Source organism: Eptatretus burgeri, chromosome 17 (assembly GCF_056783735.1).
Source record: "Eptatretus burgeri isolate ZD-2024b chromosome 17, Ebu_testis_v1, whole genome shotgun sequence".
Taxonomy (NCBI): Eukaryota; Metazoa; Chordata; class Myxini; order Myxiniformes; family Myxinidae; genus Eptatretus; species Eptatretus burgeri.
Genome location: NC_140977.1, coordinates 46,710,456 through 46,729,047, shown reverse-complemented (window position 1 = coordinate 46,729,047; position 18,592 = coordinate 46,710,456). Strand labels below are relative to the sequence as shown.

Here is an 18,592-nt window from a genome sequence, read left to right as displayed (position 1 = left end):
TGAGAAGGCGTTTAGGACGACGAAACACCTTAGAAAACACGAGAAAATCCACCTGAGCGAGCTGCCGTTCCCATGCTCTCTTTGTGACAAGGCATTTGTGATGTCGTCACAGTTAAAAATGCACGAGAAAATTCATACGGGAGAGAGACTGTTTAAATGCTCCGTTTGTGAAAAGGCGTTCACGAGTGCCTCCATTCGGAAAATGCACGAAAAGGTTCACACCGGAGAGAAGCCGCACAAGTGCTCTTTCTGCAGAAAGGCTTTCAACCGGGTATACAGCTTAAACCGACACGTGAAAATCCACGGAGACGAGAGGCCACACAAGTGCACGTTTTGTGGGAAGGCCTTCACAATGTTGTATTACCAGAAGATGCACACAAAAATTCACACGAACGAACGGCCATTCAGGTGCTCCATTTGCGAAAAGGCGTTCACAAGTTCCTATGTCCTGAAGATCCACGAGAAAATTCACACGAGAGTGAAAACGTACAAGTGCTCGGCTTGCGGAAAAGACTTCAAGAGTTCATTGGAATTAAAGGCTCATGCGAAAATTCACAAGAATGAGAGGCGATTCAAGTGCTCTCTTTGTGACAAGGAATTTCGGACTTCATCGCATATGAAATTGCACGAGAAAAAGCACTCTGGTGTAAAGCCGTTCAAATGTTCTTGTGGGAAGGCCTTCGTAGCGGCGTCTATTCTCAGAACGCATGAAAAGCTTCACACGGATGGCAAACCGTTCAAGTGTTCGATATGCGAAAAGGCGTTTGCGTGTTCCAATAATTGTAAAAGGCATGAGGAAACTCACACCGATGAAAGACCGTTCAGTTGTTCTGTTTGTAGAAAGTTTTTCCGAACACCAGTAACTCTCAAGATGCATTTAAGAACTCACAATGGGAGAAAGCCCTTCAAGTGCCTTGTTTGTGAAAAAGCTTTCACAGCTTTATCAAGTTTACAGAGACATGGAAAATTGCACTAGTCGCTGATTATAGGATAACATTCAACCGAATCTGTTATCCATGATTGTGCCCAATCGCCAACGAGACTGCTTCGGCAGCACTGACGCTCTGCACAGAGTATAGTCCCAATTGATGAATGGATAGATTCAACCGAATTACTCCATTTGTGAAAATATTTCTGACTTTATCTTAATGTAATGACTTGATCATTATCTAAACACGAGCAAGATCACACTGGTGAAAGTCGTGCTGGTTCAAGTAAAGAGAAATGTGAAAATTCTCACTCGGCAAGAGACGTTCACATTTGACTAATTTTACAAGGCGCTGTTTTAAAAAAAAAATTCAGACGTTTTTGCAACTTTCTTAATTCAATGGTGCATGAGAAAAGCCACACAGACGGGAAGTTTCTAGATTCCGGTGCCTGAAGCATTTCTTCACAAAAGCAAAGATGTAATAATAATAATGAAAAGTTTTCTCCCACATCATCCGAGTACAAATCCGTAACTTAGCAAGGAAATGAGAAAAGAATAAGCGGCACTAATCACTAAAGTATCACCACCCATTCTACAGAGCAGCCAAAATCATTACGCTTCCCAGCTCTGGCATTCTCTTCCAATCGAAATTCATTCAATGCCTTCAAACTGGGTTCTTGCCCCACGCACATCGTGCAAAGTGGGATGAAGCAATTGGTTCACTCTCTCTGTCTATCAATCGATTTGTATGATGGAGGAACTAATTAATTTCAATGGGATTTTATGTTTTGAATACTGTAGAACATGAATCGGAACACGAACATGCAGTTTAGCTATTCTTTGGCTTTGATACTTGGCAAATTTTACGGAATCTCGTCCCAAGCGGGCATGCGTACTCGTGGTAAAGCTATCGCTTCAGGAAACGTACTGTTTTTCGGGACATCATAAAGGGCACAAACAACAGGCACGGATAACTAGTTTAATGTGTTGAATAAGGTGATGTAAAAGATGGTGCAACAACGGCAGTAAACTTCCGATTTGATGTGTTTTTTTTGTTTGTTTTTTTCCTATAGCCTATAAAACATTTATTTTATTTAAATTTAATTACATATTTGAATGATGTAGAACACAAATCGCCATGTTTGCACTTCCAAAAACCCTCAGTTTAGCAGTACTTGGGCAAAATTTTATGCCATCTTGACCATCAAATTTGCCGCGCGCTCTAACGGCGGAGTAACAGTGAGATTCAGAGAGAATAGTGGAGCCGAGCGATGCAACAACAAAGCCAACTTCATCCAAAAGATCTGTTTGTTTTTTGCATCTTTTTTTCAAAGATAGTTCCAAAATCGTCCGTTTGTCTGAGGACAGTTGGCAGAAGGTTCAGCTCTGGACTGGTCTGTTTGACCCATCGGCTTCGTATGGTTGCCATCGTGCCTGTTATTCAAAGTTCTCGACCAAAGCTCTCGTAGATCATGCTCGGAAATGAAAATCAAGAGTTGAAAAGACCCTTCCCATGTCGTTTTCTCAAGACATTGCGGGGTAAGTTGTTCTATGAACTTTCTAGTTATGCATAAATTGAAATGTCTTTTTAAACTGGTCTTCCATTTGATTTTGTTTTTATTATTATTATTTTTTAAAATCAATTTATCTGTAAAGTGTGTACAGACGTCTCAATAGAAAAGGCATTAAATAACTTGAACAAAAATGAAGAACAAGCAACTCCTCAAAGACATTACATTATCTGCAATTGTCATTTAAACTTGAAAGTTACTTGCAGAGGGGCACATCATGAAATTGTCAACATTATTCTTGTTTTATTTTTATTATTGTTATTTACCCCCTCCCCCCCCCTTTACCCTCCACCCCGCCATCAACTGATTTTGTTGTTATATCTTGTGAATGTACACAGCATATAATTTACAAAGAATGCTGAGCTCTCAGCGCGCAGCAGAGTTAGAGCAGGGTATATTTTGAGAAGTAAAGAGAAATGGTGGGATAGGGGGAAGAGGAGGGCATGGTCAGGTGATTTGTTGCTGGGGTCCTGTCTTGAGATAAAGTCACTTGTAAGGTCTGTCATTCTCTCTCTCTCTCTCTCTCTCTCTCTCTCTCTCTCTCTCTCTCTCTCTCTCTCTCTCTCTCTCTCTCTCTCTCTCTCTCTCTCTCTCTCTCTCTCTCTCTCTCTCTCTCTCTCTTCCGATAGTGAAAGAAAATTTAATTATTTTTTTCACATGGTAGACGTTTTAATGATATTGTTTTTATCTTGAAATGGTAATTGATTTTGATCAAAGAAATGTCTTCTAAATTATTTGTGGCATTGCCTAACGGTGTAGTTTCGTTCATAGATCGCAATTTTGCACCTGCGTCATTTTAATGTCTTGATTATTATTTTTTTATTATAAAAGAATTATATTTGTTGTTGGCTGTTAAATGAATATTTCACTTGGTGTGCCTTTCGACGTGGTTAAATATCTTCTGATGAACCCGATCTTGTGAAACCATAGAGTGAAGGATTATCACAATTGTAACAAAAATGCAAGAATGCTGCCAGGTTGTTGCCAGCAACATTCCAACCATAAAGTGTGTACAACATCCGTCATTTGATGTTGTTGTGGTGATTAAAATGATTATAATGCTTGTATAACTTTTACTCTGAGGGTGTTTGTTTTTTCTTCATTACCCTCGCCGAAGGATAAGGTATTGCATTTGGGTTTGCTTGTTTGTCTGTCTGTCTTTGTTTGTTTGTTTGTTTGTCCGCACAAAAGTTTCGTGTTTTTCTCCACAACCGCTTGTCGGATTGAGACAATTTTCACCATTGGTACGACTACTCATGTAGAATGTCTTAATCATAATTGTAACGTCATAGGCCAGATGGTGTGGCAGCCATATTGGAAAAACGGAAAAACTTTGGACTTCTATCTCTGAAACTGCACCAAGGAAAAAATTGAAACATGGCACAAAGCAAGTACTCACAATGGGGAATGAGTGATTTGTTTATGATGTCATAGGTCCATGTTATGACGACATAATTGCAAATGCAGAACACTACATCTGGTCATTATGAAATTTTTGCGGGTCACCCTGGGTTAGGATAAAATGGTCCACAGAAAAAAATTGGTCATGTGAATCGGCAGCCATTTTGTTAAAAAAAACCTTCAAAATTATTCTTTTCTGAAGTGGCTAAAAAGATTGAGGCCTTTGTGTTTTTTTATTTTTTAAATTATTATTATTATTTTTGGAATAAGACTCGGCTGTGCCTGGATGGGCTTGAGGGTTGAATATGTGAAAGGATATGAGGAAAAAGCGTGAAAAAAAAAAACAGGTGGGACAAACAAACAGACAAATAGATGGAAAACAAGCCTATAGTCCCCTCCTGTGCAACCTGTAGGGGACTAATTACAGTATCGAGATCTGCATCTTCACAAAAATCTAATGAATTTGTCCTTGTCACACACCCAACCTGTTCACCAAGCTTCTCCAAATCCATCTATATCTTTTTGAGATATCCTGTTCACAAACACAGATAGAGGTGAATACATAACCTCTGTCCACCTTAGGTAGCGGAGGTAACAACAATAGTTTCTCGCTACCTCGCACATGTAGCACAAAATGGGATTAAGCAATTGGTTCATTCTGTCTGTCTGACAAACGTCAGTCGATGCGAGAGGAACTACTTGATTTCAATGGAATGTTAAATTTTGATTACTGCAGAACATGAATCCTAATACAAACCTGCAGTTTAACAGTACTTTGGCTCTGAATTTGGCAAATTGTATGGGGTCTTGTCCAGAGCATGCATGCACACTCAGGGTAAAGCAATTGCTTCAGTTTCTGTAATTCTGGCAGTGAAACAAAATTAATTTCAAAGAGCAATCAGAGATTGCAGACCCTCGCCAGAACTTGTTTTGTGTGGTGTTTGTGTACTTGTGTGTTACGTAATTAATAAGAGACATGATTATAATATAACTGCCACTTTATAACTGCTGGCAGTGATGACTGGGTACCAAGACGTCCCGCTTTGATGCAACCCCGCTTTGATCAGACACCTGACCCTGACCTATGACGTTTTAAAAATAATTATTATCCATGATTCAATTGAATTCAGAATTGGATTAAAATAAATTCAATTCAAATCAAATGGAAAACCAAATAGGTACAGTCCTGCATTGGAGTAATCGTAAGGAACCCAAACAAGCAAAAACCAAGGATGGAACTTCAGGAGGAACCTGGATAGGATTCACATTTCAGCTGCTACTCATCTACCCTCAAGCCCATCCAGGCACAGCCAAGTGAGCCTTATTTAAAAAGAAAAAAAAGAAAAAAAAAAGAACCCAGATGAAATAAATTAAATAATTCTGGCTGCCAGACTGTGTGTCCGATGAAGTTGAAATTTAAAACATGTATTCTCCATCACTACTAGATCATAACTGTGAAGTTTCATGTCGATTGATTAAGCGGTTCCAGAGAAAACTTAAAAAAATTTCTTCAATCCAGTATGGCTGCCAAACCATGTGACCTATCAATTATTTGTGAACAAAATTGTACACCCAAGGCTTGGGGAATATTTGTGTGAAGTTTCCCCTCGATCTGTCTAGCCCCATTCTGGAAAAGAAGATTTTTTTATAGGTTTTAGGGTAAATCCAAATATGGCTGGCAAACCATGTGACCAATGACATCTATATGTGAACATTTTTGTTTCTTATGGATAGGCGGTCTTGCATCTAATGTTTTGCCCCGATCTGTTCAGCCACTTCAGAGAAGAAGATTTTTGAAAGGCTCGGCTTCCTCGTGTGAGTCTGTCTCATATTTACTACTGAATAAACAGCTTAAATTGAAGTAAAAAAATTCTGTCTTGAGGTGGCCAAAACTGCCATGACACCGGCAAAAAAACCTAAAGCAAGAAAAAGAGCAATCAGTGATTGCAAACCCTCGCCAGGACATCTTTTGTGTGGTGTATTTTTTTAGGTTTTTGGGTAAGTCCAATATGGTTGCCAAACCATGTGACCTATAACATTATATGTGTGGCTTTTGTTCCTCACGGATAGGCAGTTATATGTGTAATGTTTCGCCTCGATCTTTTCAGCCATTTCAGAGATTTTTGAAGCTTTTTTTATTTTTTTTTTTCAAACAATGACTGCTGAATCACGTGACTGATGACATCATGAAAATTTTTTCTGTGGACCATTTTATTTTTAGATGAGCTAAATTTTATAAGACCCTCTAAAATTTTCATACTGATTGGATGTGGTGCTCTACATATGCAATGATGACGTCATATCAAGGGCACCTATGACGTCATAAAAATCACATCCCCATGAGGAGTACTTGCTATGTGTCAAGTTTCAATTTTTTCCTTGGTGTGGTTTTAGAGATACAGAGATCTAAAGTTTTTTCCGTTTTTCCAACATGGCTGCTACACCACGTGACCTATGATGTCATAATTATCATTAAAACATTCTACATGAGTCTTCGCACCCATGGTGAAAATTTTGTTTCAATCTGATAAGCGGTAGCGGAGAAAAACACAAAAGTTCTGTGCGGACAAACAAATGAAAAATCACTCGTAGAGTGACAACTTGGTGGATAGGAATGGCACTCAGTAGAGCACATACCTCCTGCAGACTGAATAGTTTACATTATGTATCCCACTGATAGGCCGGATCTGAATCTGGACCTGAATCAAAATCGAATCGGCTTGTTCTTGTTACCTAACCAACTCATCCACCAAGTTTCATCCGAATCCGTCCACAACTTTTTGAGAGAACATGCAATATCGTTTTTAGTCCCATATCTCAATGGTGAAGAATCAGTTAAAAATTAAATAAATTTCGTATCCAGATCGAGATTCGGATCTTCACCAACATTGAATCAATTCTTCCGAGTGGTACACCCAACCTGTCCACCAAGTTTCGTGTGAATCCATCCATAACCTTTTGAGATATTGTGCTACATATCGTTTTCGGCCCCATCTCTCAATGGCGAAGAATCACTTTAAAAGTTTTCAGATCCGGATCCGGATTAGGATCTTCACTAAAATTAAGCTTTGCTGTCCTTGGCCATTCACCTACGCACACAAAAAAATTTCAGAACGATTGCTTGAAAACTGTGGCAAAAAATCGTGTGACAAACAAGCAGATAAACAGACTGATAGACAGACAGACAAACGCAACAGACCAAGATACTTGGCAAAATTATTTTTTTCCAAGTAACAAACAAAAAGATAGACAAACAAATGGACCCAAACATAATACCCTCTCCTTCGGCAAGGGTAAAAATCATTCCAAACGGGAAACGTACTGTTTTAGGGAAGTCATAAAGGACACAAACAGCAGGCATGAAGAACTACTTTAACGTGTTTAATAAGGTGGTGTAAAAGCAGATGCATCATCAGTGGTTAACTTCTGATTTAATGTTTTATTTATTTATTAATTTTTTCCACAGCCTTTAAAACTTTTATTTTATTTTGTTCAAATTATATATTTGAACACTAGAAGAGAAATCACAATGTTTGCACTTCGAAAAACCTTCAGTCTCGCAGTACTTTGGCAAAATTGTATGCCATCTCGACCAATATAATTTGTCACGCGTTCTGAGGGTGGAATAACAGCAAGATTCAGACAAAATGGCAGTGCCGAGCGATGCAACTACAGAGATAACCTCTTCCAAAAGATCTGTTTGTTTTTTGCATCCTTTTCTCAAAGACCGTTCCAAAATCGTCAGTTTCAACTACAAGAGTTGGTTGAAGTGTTAATCTCTAAACTATTCCGTTCGACCCATTGACTTCGTATGGTTACCATCACACATGTCATTCAAAGTTCATGAACAAAGCTAATATAGAACACAAAGCAAGAGTTGAAAAGACCCTTCCCAAGTCCTTTTCCTCAAGACTGCGTGGGGTAAGGTGTTCTATTTGGTTACATCATTATTAGGATTGCTACTGTGCTGCTGATAGGTGGGTTTCAGGAGGTGGAACGGAGATCTATTAGGTGTGTGTGTGTGTTTTTTTTTGTTGTTGTTGTCCTCTCCTCTTTTACTGTTCTTTCATTTCCTGGCTTGTGTGCAACTGTTACCCAATTTCCATGCTATCAGTTTGTTGCCTTCAGCCTCTGTCAACATGCTCTTCCATGACCCTAGATTTTGTATCCACAAAAATAAAGATAAACAGAGTTCACTAATATCACTTGGTTGATTATTATTGAAGTGCTGAAGCCTTCATTGCAGACCAACAAACCAAATCGAGAGGTTATATATATATATATAACAGAAAACAATCCCACATTGAACTGACATGTTCTGTAAAGAGACTTCATGCAGTTAACGTGTAGTTCTTTTTATTCCTATATCTTTGTAATTATCTGTGATTGTAATTGGAGGTTTGCTATGTATTGTGTAGAATAGGGGGAGGGTAGGTGATGAGTGGACATAGAAATAGATGAATCAGGTGAGCTTAGAGGAGAGAAAGGGTAGGGGCATAAGGAAAAGTTGTAAAGAAGAAGTAGGTAATAGGAGTCATGGGAAAATGAAGGAAAAGGGGTGTTTTGGAAATATTAGGGAGGTATGTGGTGGGGCTGTTAGGGTAGAGGAGGGGTGACTAATTCAGCCATTGTTTTTGAACATGTCGTTTTGCTTCTTGGTAAAAGTGCAACGTGGATAGTTAATCTTTGATGGATGTGTAAATGATAGTCATCCATGGAACAACAGCAATATGGGATTGGTAAATCAGTCCTTTGGAGAGTTGCTCTCACAGACCTAATTATTTCACCTGCAACTGTACCATGGAATAGTTTTCTTTTTTAAAATACATGCTCTCGGCTTGGAGAAGAACAATGACAAATAAAACCAGAGAGTTGGTGTCAAAGCCACACAATGCTCGCCTGTTTATACATTTATCGTTTTTAAAAGACTAGTCTAATAATATTTTTTTATAAAGCATTGCAGTGAAGTCTGATCCAAATAATTTTAAAGCAATATATGTATTTGTATATTGTAATCACTAAACTAGTACACATATTAAATGAATTGCAAGCGTCTAGTATAAACAGGTGAGCATTGGGTGGCTTTGACACAATCTTAGGTTGAAATTTAATTTTTTTTTTAATCATTTGTTAATTTCAACTTCATTACACCAATAGTATACCCCAAAGGAACCTCCATGCCAAATATCAGCATCCTAGTACACATTAAATGAATGGCAAGCTTCTAAAAAATAACTTGCACCAAAAACTTTAACGTTGATGTGCTACAAAAAAAGTTAAGTTCAAAAATTTAAAACATTTGAAATTATTTTTTAATTTCAACTTCACTACACCAATAATAATATACCCCAAAGGAACCTCCATGCCAAATATCAGGATCCTAGTACACATATTAAATGAATGGCAAGCTTCTAAATAACTTGCACCAAAAACTTTAACATTTTCACACTGACGCTCACGCCGGGGGTATCACTATAGCTCTCTGTTCTTCGAACAGGCGAGCTAAAAATCGTAACACAACTCAACAAAGGGAGCAGCAGGAGAGGGGAAAAACGCCAACAGTGGGGCGGAGGGAGAAAATACTGTACAGTAGATGGAGATGGACAAACAAGGGATGCAGGTAACGAAGAGGGGTAAGGGAGAACACAAGGGGGGGGGGGAATTTAGATACACAAGCAAATTTTTGGGAGGGGTGTGGGGTGGTTTAACGGGTGTAGAAAAGATCATGATTTTTGATGGGGACAACTTGAGATGGTGGTGAACAGCTGTCTTGAAGACCTGGAGGGAAGGATGACATTGAAAAATATGGAAGGTAGTTCCACAAGTAGGGAAAAAGAGGAATAAATGAGTGGAGGTGAGCAGTGATTCTGGATTGAGGCAGTTTCACCAGGAGGGGGTTGCTGGTGGACCGTATACATCTTGCAGATATCTGGGGGGACAAAGCACAGAGGGTGCAAGTCCAGAAATGAGGCAGAAGATGACAGACCACTGACCTGTCAGCAATGGTGAAGTGATAGGCCCATAGACTCATCTTCATCAGGAGAGATTCCAATGATACATTTGTTTCCACAGCGTCAAGCTGAGCAAGATGTGAGTGCAGTAATTCAGCGAGCTGTGGAAGAAAGCCTTGTAGGTGGATCGGAGCTCAGGTGTGCCAAGGAAGGACTTTGCATGATGGAGGCTGCCCAGTCAGTGTTTGGCTTTGGAGACCAATTTTGAAATATGGCTTTCCCAGGAAAGATCATGGCTGAGAGTGAGACCCAAGAGTTTGAGTGACTGAACCTCTTTGAGAGGGTTGTTGAGAAAGTATATGGAAGGGTCTGAGGAGAGGGAAGAAGCTGCTGCCTGTCTGTCATTGGGATCGGATGTCATGGCAGAGAATGGAGTCATGAGCAAATAGATAGAGAGGATTTTCCAGAAAGTCAGTGAGATCATTGATGAAGAATAGGAATAATATGGGGCCTAGAACACTGCCTTATGGTACTCCAGTGTTGGCAGGGAGAGGAGATGAAAGGGTTCTGTTGTGAGCCACATGTTGGCTCTGAGAGTGGAGGAAGTCAGAAATCCAAGAGTGGAGTTGGCCTTGGATTACATAGGCAGACTATTTGGAGAGCAAGGCAGGATGGCAGAATGTATCAAAAGCTCAAGATATGTCCAGAGAAATGGCCGTAATCTCATGCCTGATATTGAGGGCCTCCATCCATTGTCCAAGGAAGAGTGACCAGGTGAAAATCCGAATTTTTTTATATACATTGTTGAGGCTCGCATGAGAGCAAACACACAATGTACAGCAAGGGAGGCATGAGAAAAGAGGGGTGGGAGAGGGAAGGACAAATCAGTGGGGAACAGATATTAGGAGATCTGTGGAAGGGAGAGGGATGGGGTGAGAAACATGGGGTATAGAAGAGGGACATTACAGGGATTTTCAGGAAGGAAAGCAGGGAATTTGAAGGAGGTGGGTTTGGGGTGGATTAACGGGGGTAGAAAAGATCGAGGATATGGATGGGGGAAGATAAGAGGTGGTGGTGAACAGCTGTTTTGAAGACCTGGAGGGAAGAATGGGATTGAAAAGTGTGTGGGAGTTTATTCCAAAGGCGGGGAAAAAGAGGAATGAAAGAGTGAAGGTGAGCAGTGATTCGTGATTTTGGTAGTTTTACCAGAAGGAGGTAGTTGGCGGACCTTGAGCGTTTTGTGGAAATATGGTGGTGACATCGCGCAGACAGAGCGGGGGGGGGGAGACCGGAGAGAAGACTAGAAGACAGAAAGACCACCGGCCTGCTTGTGATGAGAGAGTGAGAAACACAAAAACTCGACCTCATCGCAGGAGATACCAATGATCCAAAATGCCTTTGTTTCCACTGCATGAAGCCAAGAAAGGTGATATGCAGGAGCACCAGCCCAGAGGGGAGAGCAGTAATCCATTAGGCTACGGACAAAAGCTTTGTAAGTGGTCAGGAGCTCAAGAGGGCCGAGGAAGGACTTAGCACGATGGAGGATTCCTAGTCGGCGACTGGCTTTTGAGGCGAGGTTGGAAATGTGACTTTCCCAGGAAAGGTCATGGCAGATAGTGAGACCTAGAAGCTTGAAAGAAAAGACTTCTTCCAGAGGATTGTTGAGAAAGTGGATGGGGGGGTTTTGTAAACGGTCCTTTCGAAGAGACATAGTGAGAGTGTGAGATTTGTCTGGATTGAAAGACATGTTCCACGTGTTGGACCAGTTTGTGATTTTATCCAGATCTGCAGTGAGCGAAGAAGCTGCTGCTTGCCGGTCTGAGGGATGACAGATGGTACGGCAGAGGGTGGAGTCGTCGGCAAAGAGAAATAGAGGATTTTCCAGAGAGTCGGAGAGATCATTGATGAAAACCAGAAAAAGAACAGGGCCCAGAACGCTACCTTGAGGAACTCCAGGCTGGACAGGAAGAGGCGATGAAAGAACTCCATTTAGGGCCACAGGTTGACTGCGACAGGAGAGGAAGTCTGCGAGCCATGAGTGGAGATGGCCTTGAATACCATGGGAAGAGAGTTTGGTGAGTCGGACAGGGTGCCAGACTGTGTCAAAAGCACGTGATATGTCCAGGGATACGGCTTCAATTTCCTGTCTGGCATTGAGGACCTCCATCCATTGTTGGGAGAGCAGAAGCAGCATATCCAGGGTAGAGTGACCTGGTCTGAAACCAAATTGATGATTGAAAATCATGCCATTGGATAAGAGGAAGGATTAAATATCAGAAGTGATGATGGATTCCATTACCTTGCTGATGATTGGGACAAGGCTGATTGGTCTGCAGTTGCAGGGATCTGTTTTTGCACTTTTTTATGTAAAGCGGTAATGTTTGCTGATTTCCAAGCAGATGGCAGATGACCTTGAGCAAATGAGAGGGTGAATGGAACAGAGAGAGGGTGAGCAAGAGCAGAGGAGCAGGTTTTTAGGACACGAGGGCTGATGCCGTCTAGACCGGTTGCAGAATCTAAATCGAGGTTTGACGGCAAACTCTCCACTTTGTCAGAAGAAAAGGTCACAGAGTCCAGGGGCAGTTGAGTGCGACTGGGTAAGGTGGGTACAGAAATCGATGGGTTTCGGACACAAGACTTAGATGCAAACACCGAGTTTAGGCATTCAACCTTTTCACGTGTGGTGTCAGCAGTGCGGCCATTTGAGGTAAGGGAGGGATGGAGGGGAAGCATACACTAGAAACAGATTTGAATTGATGCCCCCAGGATTTGGATGAGGGAAAGAGGTTTGAGAGTTCAGACTTGAGCTTAGAAAAGTGCTGTTTTCTGGCTCTCCTGAGGGTAGACACACACTTATTCCGAGCCTTGTGGAAGGAACTGAGATTACCTTAGTTGGGTTTGCTTTCCATGGGGAAAAGGCAAGTTGTTTCAGGACAACTGCCTCGCCACAAGCTTCAGCGAACCATGGGCAGGAGGAAGGGTCAGACAACAAAAGACGAGATGGGATAAATCTGTGCATGAGGGAGAGCAAGTTTCTTTGAAAGAATTCCCAGGAAGAGGTGATGTTGGAGAAAGTAGCGATGGGAAACCAGTCTCGAAATGTGATTGCTGCTTGGAGACCCTGCCAGTCAGCCTGAGTTAAATGCCAGACTCGACGACGCTGAGGTGGTTCTCTAATAACAGCCAGAGAGATGTCCACTTTGACAATCACGTGGTCAGAAGAACCGATTGGAGCTGAGGAAGAACAGCAGATATTTTCAGGGAAATTTGTCAAAATCGGATCTAGAAGAGATGGAGTACCGTTGGTTGAGATCCGGGCCGGGAAGTTGACCGGGAAGTCCCATTGAGTCGCAAAAGTCTTTTGCTGAGGTGCCATGGCAAGGGAGAGAGGTACCCACACCGAGCCAACTGACATGATGACAATTGAAGTCACCACATATGAGGAAGAGAGAGTTCGGAAGAGAAGATATAAGTTGGTCCATGTTTTCGGATAGTGAGGTGTAAATGGAGTCATCACTGTTTGGTGGACGGTACAGCACACATACAAACATGAGGTGGAAGTGGAGGGAAGCTGTAGCCAGAGGTATTCCTGGGGTTGTGGGGGAGTCAGGGCAGTACATGGAGAGTGAGGAATAGAGTCTTTGATGAAGAGAGTAACTCCTCCACCAGGACGAGGCGCAGGTCTGTCATACCGGAGGAGGGAGTAACCAGGGAGAGATACATGGGAGTCAAACACGTCTTGAGGGAGGAACGTTTCTGTTGGGCAGATTATGTCTGGTTTGTCAGTCGCAACCTGTGTGGAAAGATCTGTCAGACTTGAGCGAAGGCCCCAGATATTTGAGGTCCACATTGTTAATGAAGAGGGAGGGGAGGAGTGGGGGTGGGGGAGGTCAGGAGTGTTGTTGAAAGACTGTGGGGGATTGCAGAAGAGCTCGGGGAGTGGGCCGGATGAGGAGGAGAAAAGGCCCTGTGGTTCTGGGTTGAGGTACAGTGGGGAGTCATAGGAGAGGGGGCAGAAGGCAGTTGAGGATTTGAGGAGGTAGAGTGATGAGATGGAGGAGAGAGGTCAGGGGAAGGAGGCAGGTTTGTGGATGAGAGAGGGGGAGGGAGGTGGAAACTTTGAGAAGGGTGAGTGAGGGGGGTGAATTGTGGGAGAAGGGTGAGTGGGGAGAGTTGAGGGAGAAAGGTGAGGGGGAGTTTTTGAGAAAGGTGAGAGGGAAGCTTGGAGGGGGAAGAGTGTGATGGTTGCTTTGAGTGGAAGGGGTGAGAGGGGTGAATTGGCACTGAAGTTGGAAAAAAGGGATGATTGATGGAAAGTGAACATGCATAGCAAAGTGGGGTTGAAATTTTTTTTTAGTTCAGAAATGTGACTAAAGACATTTCTTGAGGGATGCAATAAAGGCGAGTTAAGAGAATGGAGAGAAGAAACGATGTAACAGATGGATTTTTTAGACAAGGTATGAAGGAAAGGTCGAATTGAGAGCAGTCTGTTGAAATCAAAAAAGAGTAGTGAATTATGATACAGTAATGAGAACCACACGTGTGAAAGAGGAACATGAAGCATTATAAGAGATTGTTTTTATCATTATTATTATTATTTTTTGATAGAGATTGCATAAGTTTAGGTAAAAGGAAGGTTGGAAGGTGAATGGTGAATTTTGATCGGTAAACGGAGAGGGTGGAAAGAGATCACGTGGTTCTGGGAGGTGTATAGTCAAAAGTGAATTTTTTTTTATTTTTTATTTGAAAGATAAGGATTGCATAAGATTCGGAAAATGAAAGGTTGAAGTAAAATCGTGGAGGTGTATGGTGAATTTGGAATGGTAAACGCAGAGTGAAGCTGATGGATCAATGAAAAGTACCAGGAAGAGGTAAGAGAGACATGTGGTTTCAGGAGGTGCACAGTTAGGAAAGCTCCAAGGAAAAAAAAAATTTTTTTTTGATGGATTTTAGAAGATTAGGTGAGATTGGAGAATGGAAGGATGTAGGAAGAAATCGTAAAGTTAATAGTGAGAGTGTGTCAGCTCAAGTAGAAGAAAGATGGTATGCCAGCAGCAGGAGGAGGAGAGGAGGAGATTGGAACCATACTCTGTGCAGAGCGTTGGCGCTGCTTAAGCAGTCTCCTTGGCTATTGGGCACAATCCTGGACGGGTCACCACTCCGGCACAGTATACCAGCATGCTGGCACACATTTTGCCGACCTTGAAAGGATGACAGGCCAAGTTAACCCCACCTGGTATTAATTCATCAGCTGAGCGGGATTTGAACTCAGGACCCTAGGATCCAAAGCCCACCATCCTAACCATTCAGCCAACACCTGGCATAATGGAAGGTTGTGGGAAGAAATCATAAAGGTAATGGTGAGAGTGTGTCAGCTCAAGTGGAAGAAAGATGGTATGCCAACAACAGAAGGAGGAAGAAGAAGAAGGATCGGTACTTGTGGGTTTGGCGGGAGAAAGGGTTGTTGTTTTTGTTATTTTTAAAATTTAAGACAAGAAACTGTGTGTAGTTGGGAGGGATAGATGGGTGGCATAGGGAAAAGTGGGGAAAATAGGAATTGATGGTAATAGAGAGAAAATACAAATAAACGATTGTACACCAAGACGGGAAGGACAAATAGGCCTCAAGGAGCCCGATAAGACAAGGTCGACGAAAACTCACAAAATAGAACGATTTTTGAAACAAAACCGAACGAGGAAAACACATTAAACATGTAGGTGAGAAAATAAACAGTTTAAGCGTGACAAATAACGACCGGAAACTTAACTTTGAGAAAGTCGGCAGAGACCCCTGAGAACCGGGATTTGATGATCTGATGAATTGATGATCTGAGATGAGGCTGGTGGAGAAAAGGAATGATTTTATGTCAACTGCGACAATGGATTCTGTTACCTTGCTGATTATTGGAAGTAAGGTAATTGGTCTGTAGTTAAGGGGATCTGTTTTTGCATCTTTTTATGTAATGCTCTGAATTTGGCTGATTTCCAAGTTGATGAAAGATGACGTATGGTAAATTACAGGGTGAAAACGGCATAAAGAGGAAGTGCAACAGCAGCAGAGCAGGTTTTTAGGACACATGAGCTGATGCGACCCGGTCCAGTTGCAGAGTCAAAGTTGAGGGTTGCCAGAACCTTTTCCACCTTTTCAGGTGCAAAAGAGACAATTCAGGAGCAGTTGGGTGGAGATATATATATATATATATATATATATATATATATATATATATATATATATATATATATATATATATATATATCAAGAATTTGAAGCAAACACAGAATTGAGGCATTTGGCCTTCTCACGAGCGGAGTCCGCTGTGGTTCCATTTGAAGTGAGGGAAGGGATGGAAGGGGAGCATACACCTGTGGTGGACTTGACCAGGCACCACCAGGTTTTAGAGGAGGGAGACAAGTTTGAAAGTTCATTCTTGAGATTGGACAGATGTTGCTTTCAGTCTCTCCTGAGAGTAGACACACTTGTTGCGGGATTTGTCGAATGATCTGCTGTTGCCTTTGTTTGGATTTGCCTTCCAGGAGGAGAATGCAAGTTGTTCTAAAGCATTTGCCTCACCACAGGATTCAGAGTACCAAGAGTGGGAGTATGGGTAAGATAATTGAAGAAGAGGTGGGATAAATTTGTGCATAAGAGAGAGCAGGCTTCTGTGAAAGAATTCTTAGGCTGAATTGATATTAGCGGCATTGGATATAGGAGACCAGTCCTGAAGTGTGAAGGCTGCTTGCAGTCCCTACCAGTTTGCTTGAGTGCACTGCCAGACTCGCCGGCACAGAGGCTGTTCTCTCACTTGTTATAAATAAACCTACTTGTGTTCTAAATGTACCCAGCTCGTCATGTCTTTTCCCTATTGATCCAGCATAGTCCGCACGTAGTATAGCCAGGAAGTTCTGCCCCATGTGATTTGCTCTTGATTAGCCGGTGCTTATTCACAGCTCCGGTGCGTATTGCACAAGAATGATTAATGAGAGTAATTTAGACTACTGCGGAAACACTCACCTTTTTTTCTAATAAAGGAGAATGTGTACTCTTGTTGAACTGAAAATAAAGACAAAATATTTTGAGAGATTCTGGAAATTGCAAACTCACAAATGAGAAAGTTCTATCAACCAAGACCAGAATAGCATTTGGTCATGTTAACGATGAGCAAATTTCATTGAATGCACAACTTTCAAAATGACGTAATCCATACAGTGTCTGCTGGACCTGCACAAGAATGATTAATGAGAGTAATTTAGACTATTGAGGAAACACTCACATTTTCTTCAGTGGAAGCAAAATGTGTACAGAGGTTCACATAAAAATATAGAGAGAGAAAATCTTTTGAGAAATTCTTGATTTTACAATCTCACAAACAAGAAAAAGAGCAATCAGAGATTGCAAACCCTCACCAGGACATCTTTTGAGTGGTGTATTTTTTTATAGATTTAACGATAAATCTAATACAGCTGCTAAACCATGTGACCTATGACGTTATATGTGTGACCCTTTTATTCTTCATGGATATGCAGTCATATGTGTACAGTTTCACCTCTATCTTTTCAACCATTTCAGAGAAGAAGATTTTTTGAGGTTAAAAAAACAACAATATCGCTGCCGAATCATGTGACCGATGACATCATCAAAAGCATTTTTGTGGACCATTTTATCCTGAGAGGTCCCTCAAAATTTTTGATACTGATCGGATGTAGAGTTCTTCATATGCAATTATGATGTCATAACGAAGGCACCTATGACGTCATAAAAATATCGCACATTCTCCATGAGGAGTACTTGCTATGTGCCACTTGTACAACCATGGCTTGCGGAACACTTGTGTGAAGTTTCCCCTCGATTTGTCCAGCCGTTCTGAAGAAGAGGGGTCTCTATCCGACGAGCGGTTACGGAGAAAAACACAAAAGTTCAGTGTGTACAAACAGACAAACAAACGGACCCAAATGCAACACCCTCTCCGAATCCTTCTGCGAGGATAATGAGAAAGTTCTATCAACCAAGACCGGAATAGCATTTGGTTATGTTAACGATGAGCAAACTTCATTGAATACACAACTTTCAAAATGACGTAATCCGTACAGTGTCTGCTGGACCTGCACAATAATAATTAATGAGAGTAATTTAGAGTTTAGACCACAGCGGAAACACTCACCTTTTTTTGTAATAAAGGAGAATGTGTACTCCCGTTCAACTGAAAATAAAGACAGAAAATCTTATGAGAAATTCTGGAAATTACAAACTCACAAATGAGAAAGTTCTATCAACCAAGACCGGAATAGCATTTGATCATGTTAACGATGAGCAACCTTCATTGAGTGCACAAATTTCAAAATGATGTAATCTGTACAGTGCTTCCTGGACCTGCACAAGAATGATTAATGAGAGTAATTTAGACGACTCTGGAAACACTCACGTTTTCTTCAGTGGAAGCAAAACGTGTACGGCTGTTGACCTGAAAATAAAGACAGAGAAAATCTTTTGAGAAATTAGAGAAATTACAAACACACAAATGAGAAAGTTCGATCAACCAAGATCGGAATGGCATTTGTAACATGTTAACGATGAGCAAACTTCATTGAATACACAACTTTCGAAATGACGTAACCTGTGCACGTGTGGAATCCCCTTGTGATGAAGTAAATCGGGGCGGCCTAGACATATTTCATACCTCTCAGTTAAGAATTGCAGAATGAAACGACTAAAAAAAACTTTCAAAGACACCGTAAATACTTGTA

The 18,592-nt window shown here is 41.3% G+C and overlaps 2 protein-coding genes across 5 annotated transcripts in view; one reads left to right on the top strand and one right to left on the bottom strand.

Annotated features, from left to right (window-relative positions):
* The window catches only part of LOC147009980 (uncharacterized), a 20,037-nt gene extending 16,937 nt beyond the window's left edge, over nt 1–3,100 (top strand). For all 4 annotated transcript variants that reach the window (XM_085863254.1, XM_085863255.1, XM_085863257.1 and 1 more), the window contains one exon: nt 1–3,100. This exon is cut by the window's left edge and continues 784 nt beyond it. In XM_085863254.1, the coding sequence (XP_085719380.1) occupies nt 1–976 (976 nt within the window). In that variant the 3' untranslated portion in view covers nt 977–3,100.
* The window catches only part of LOC147009979 (uncharacterized), a 32,246-nt gene that overhangs the window by 1,647 nt on the left and 12,007 nt on the right, over nt 1–18,592 (bottom strand). Inside the window, exons 3-4 of the mRNA XM_085863325.1 lie at nt 18,271–18,309; nt 18,010–18,048 (exon numbers count right to left, since the gene is read on the bottom strand). Of these exons, the coding sequence (XP_085719451.1) occupies nt 18,010–18,048; nt 18,271–18,309 (78 nt within the window). The remainder of the gene's footprint in view (nt 1–18,009; nt 18,049–18,270; nt 18,310–18,592) is intronic.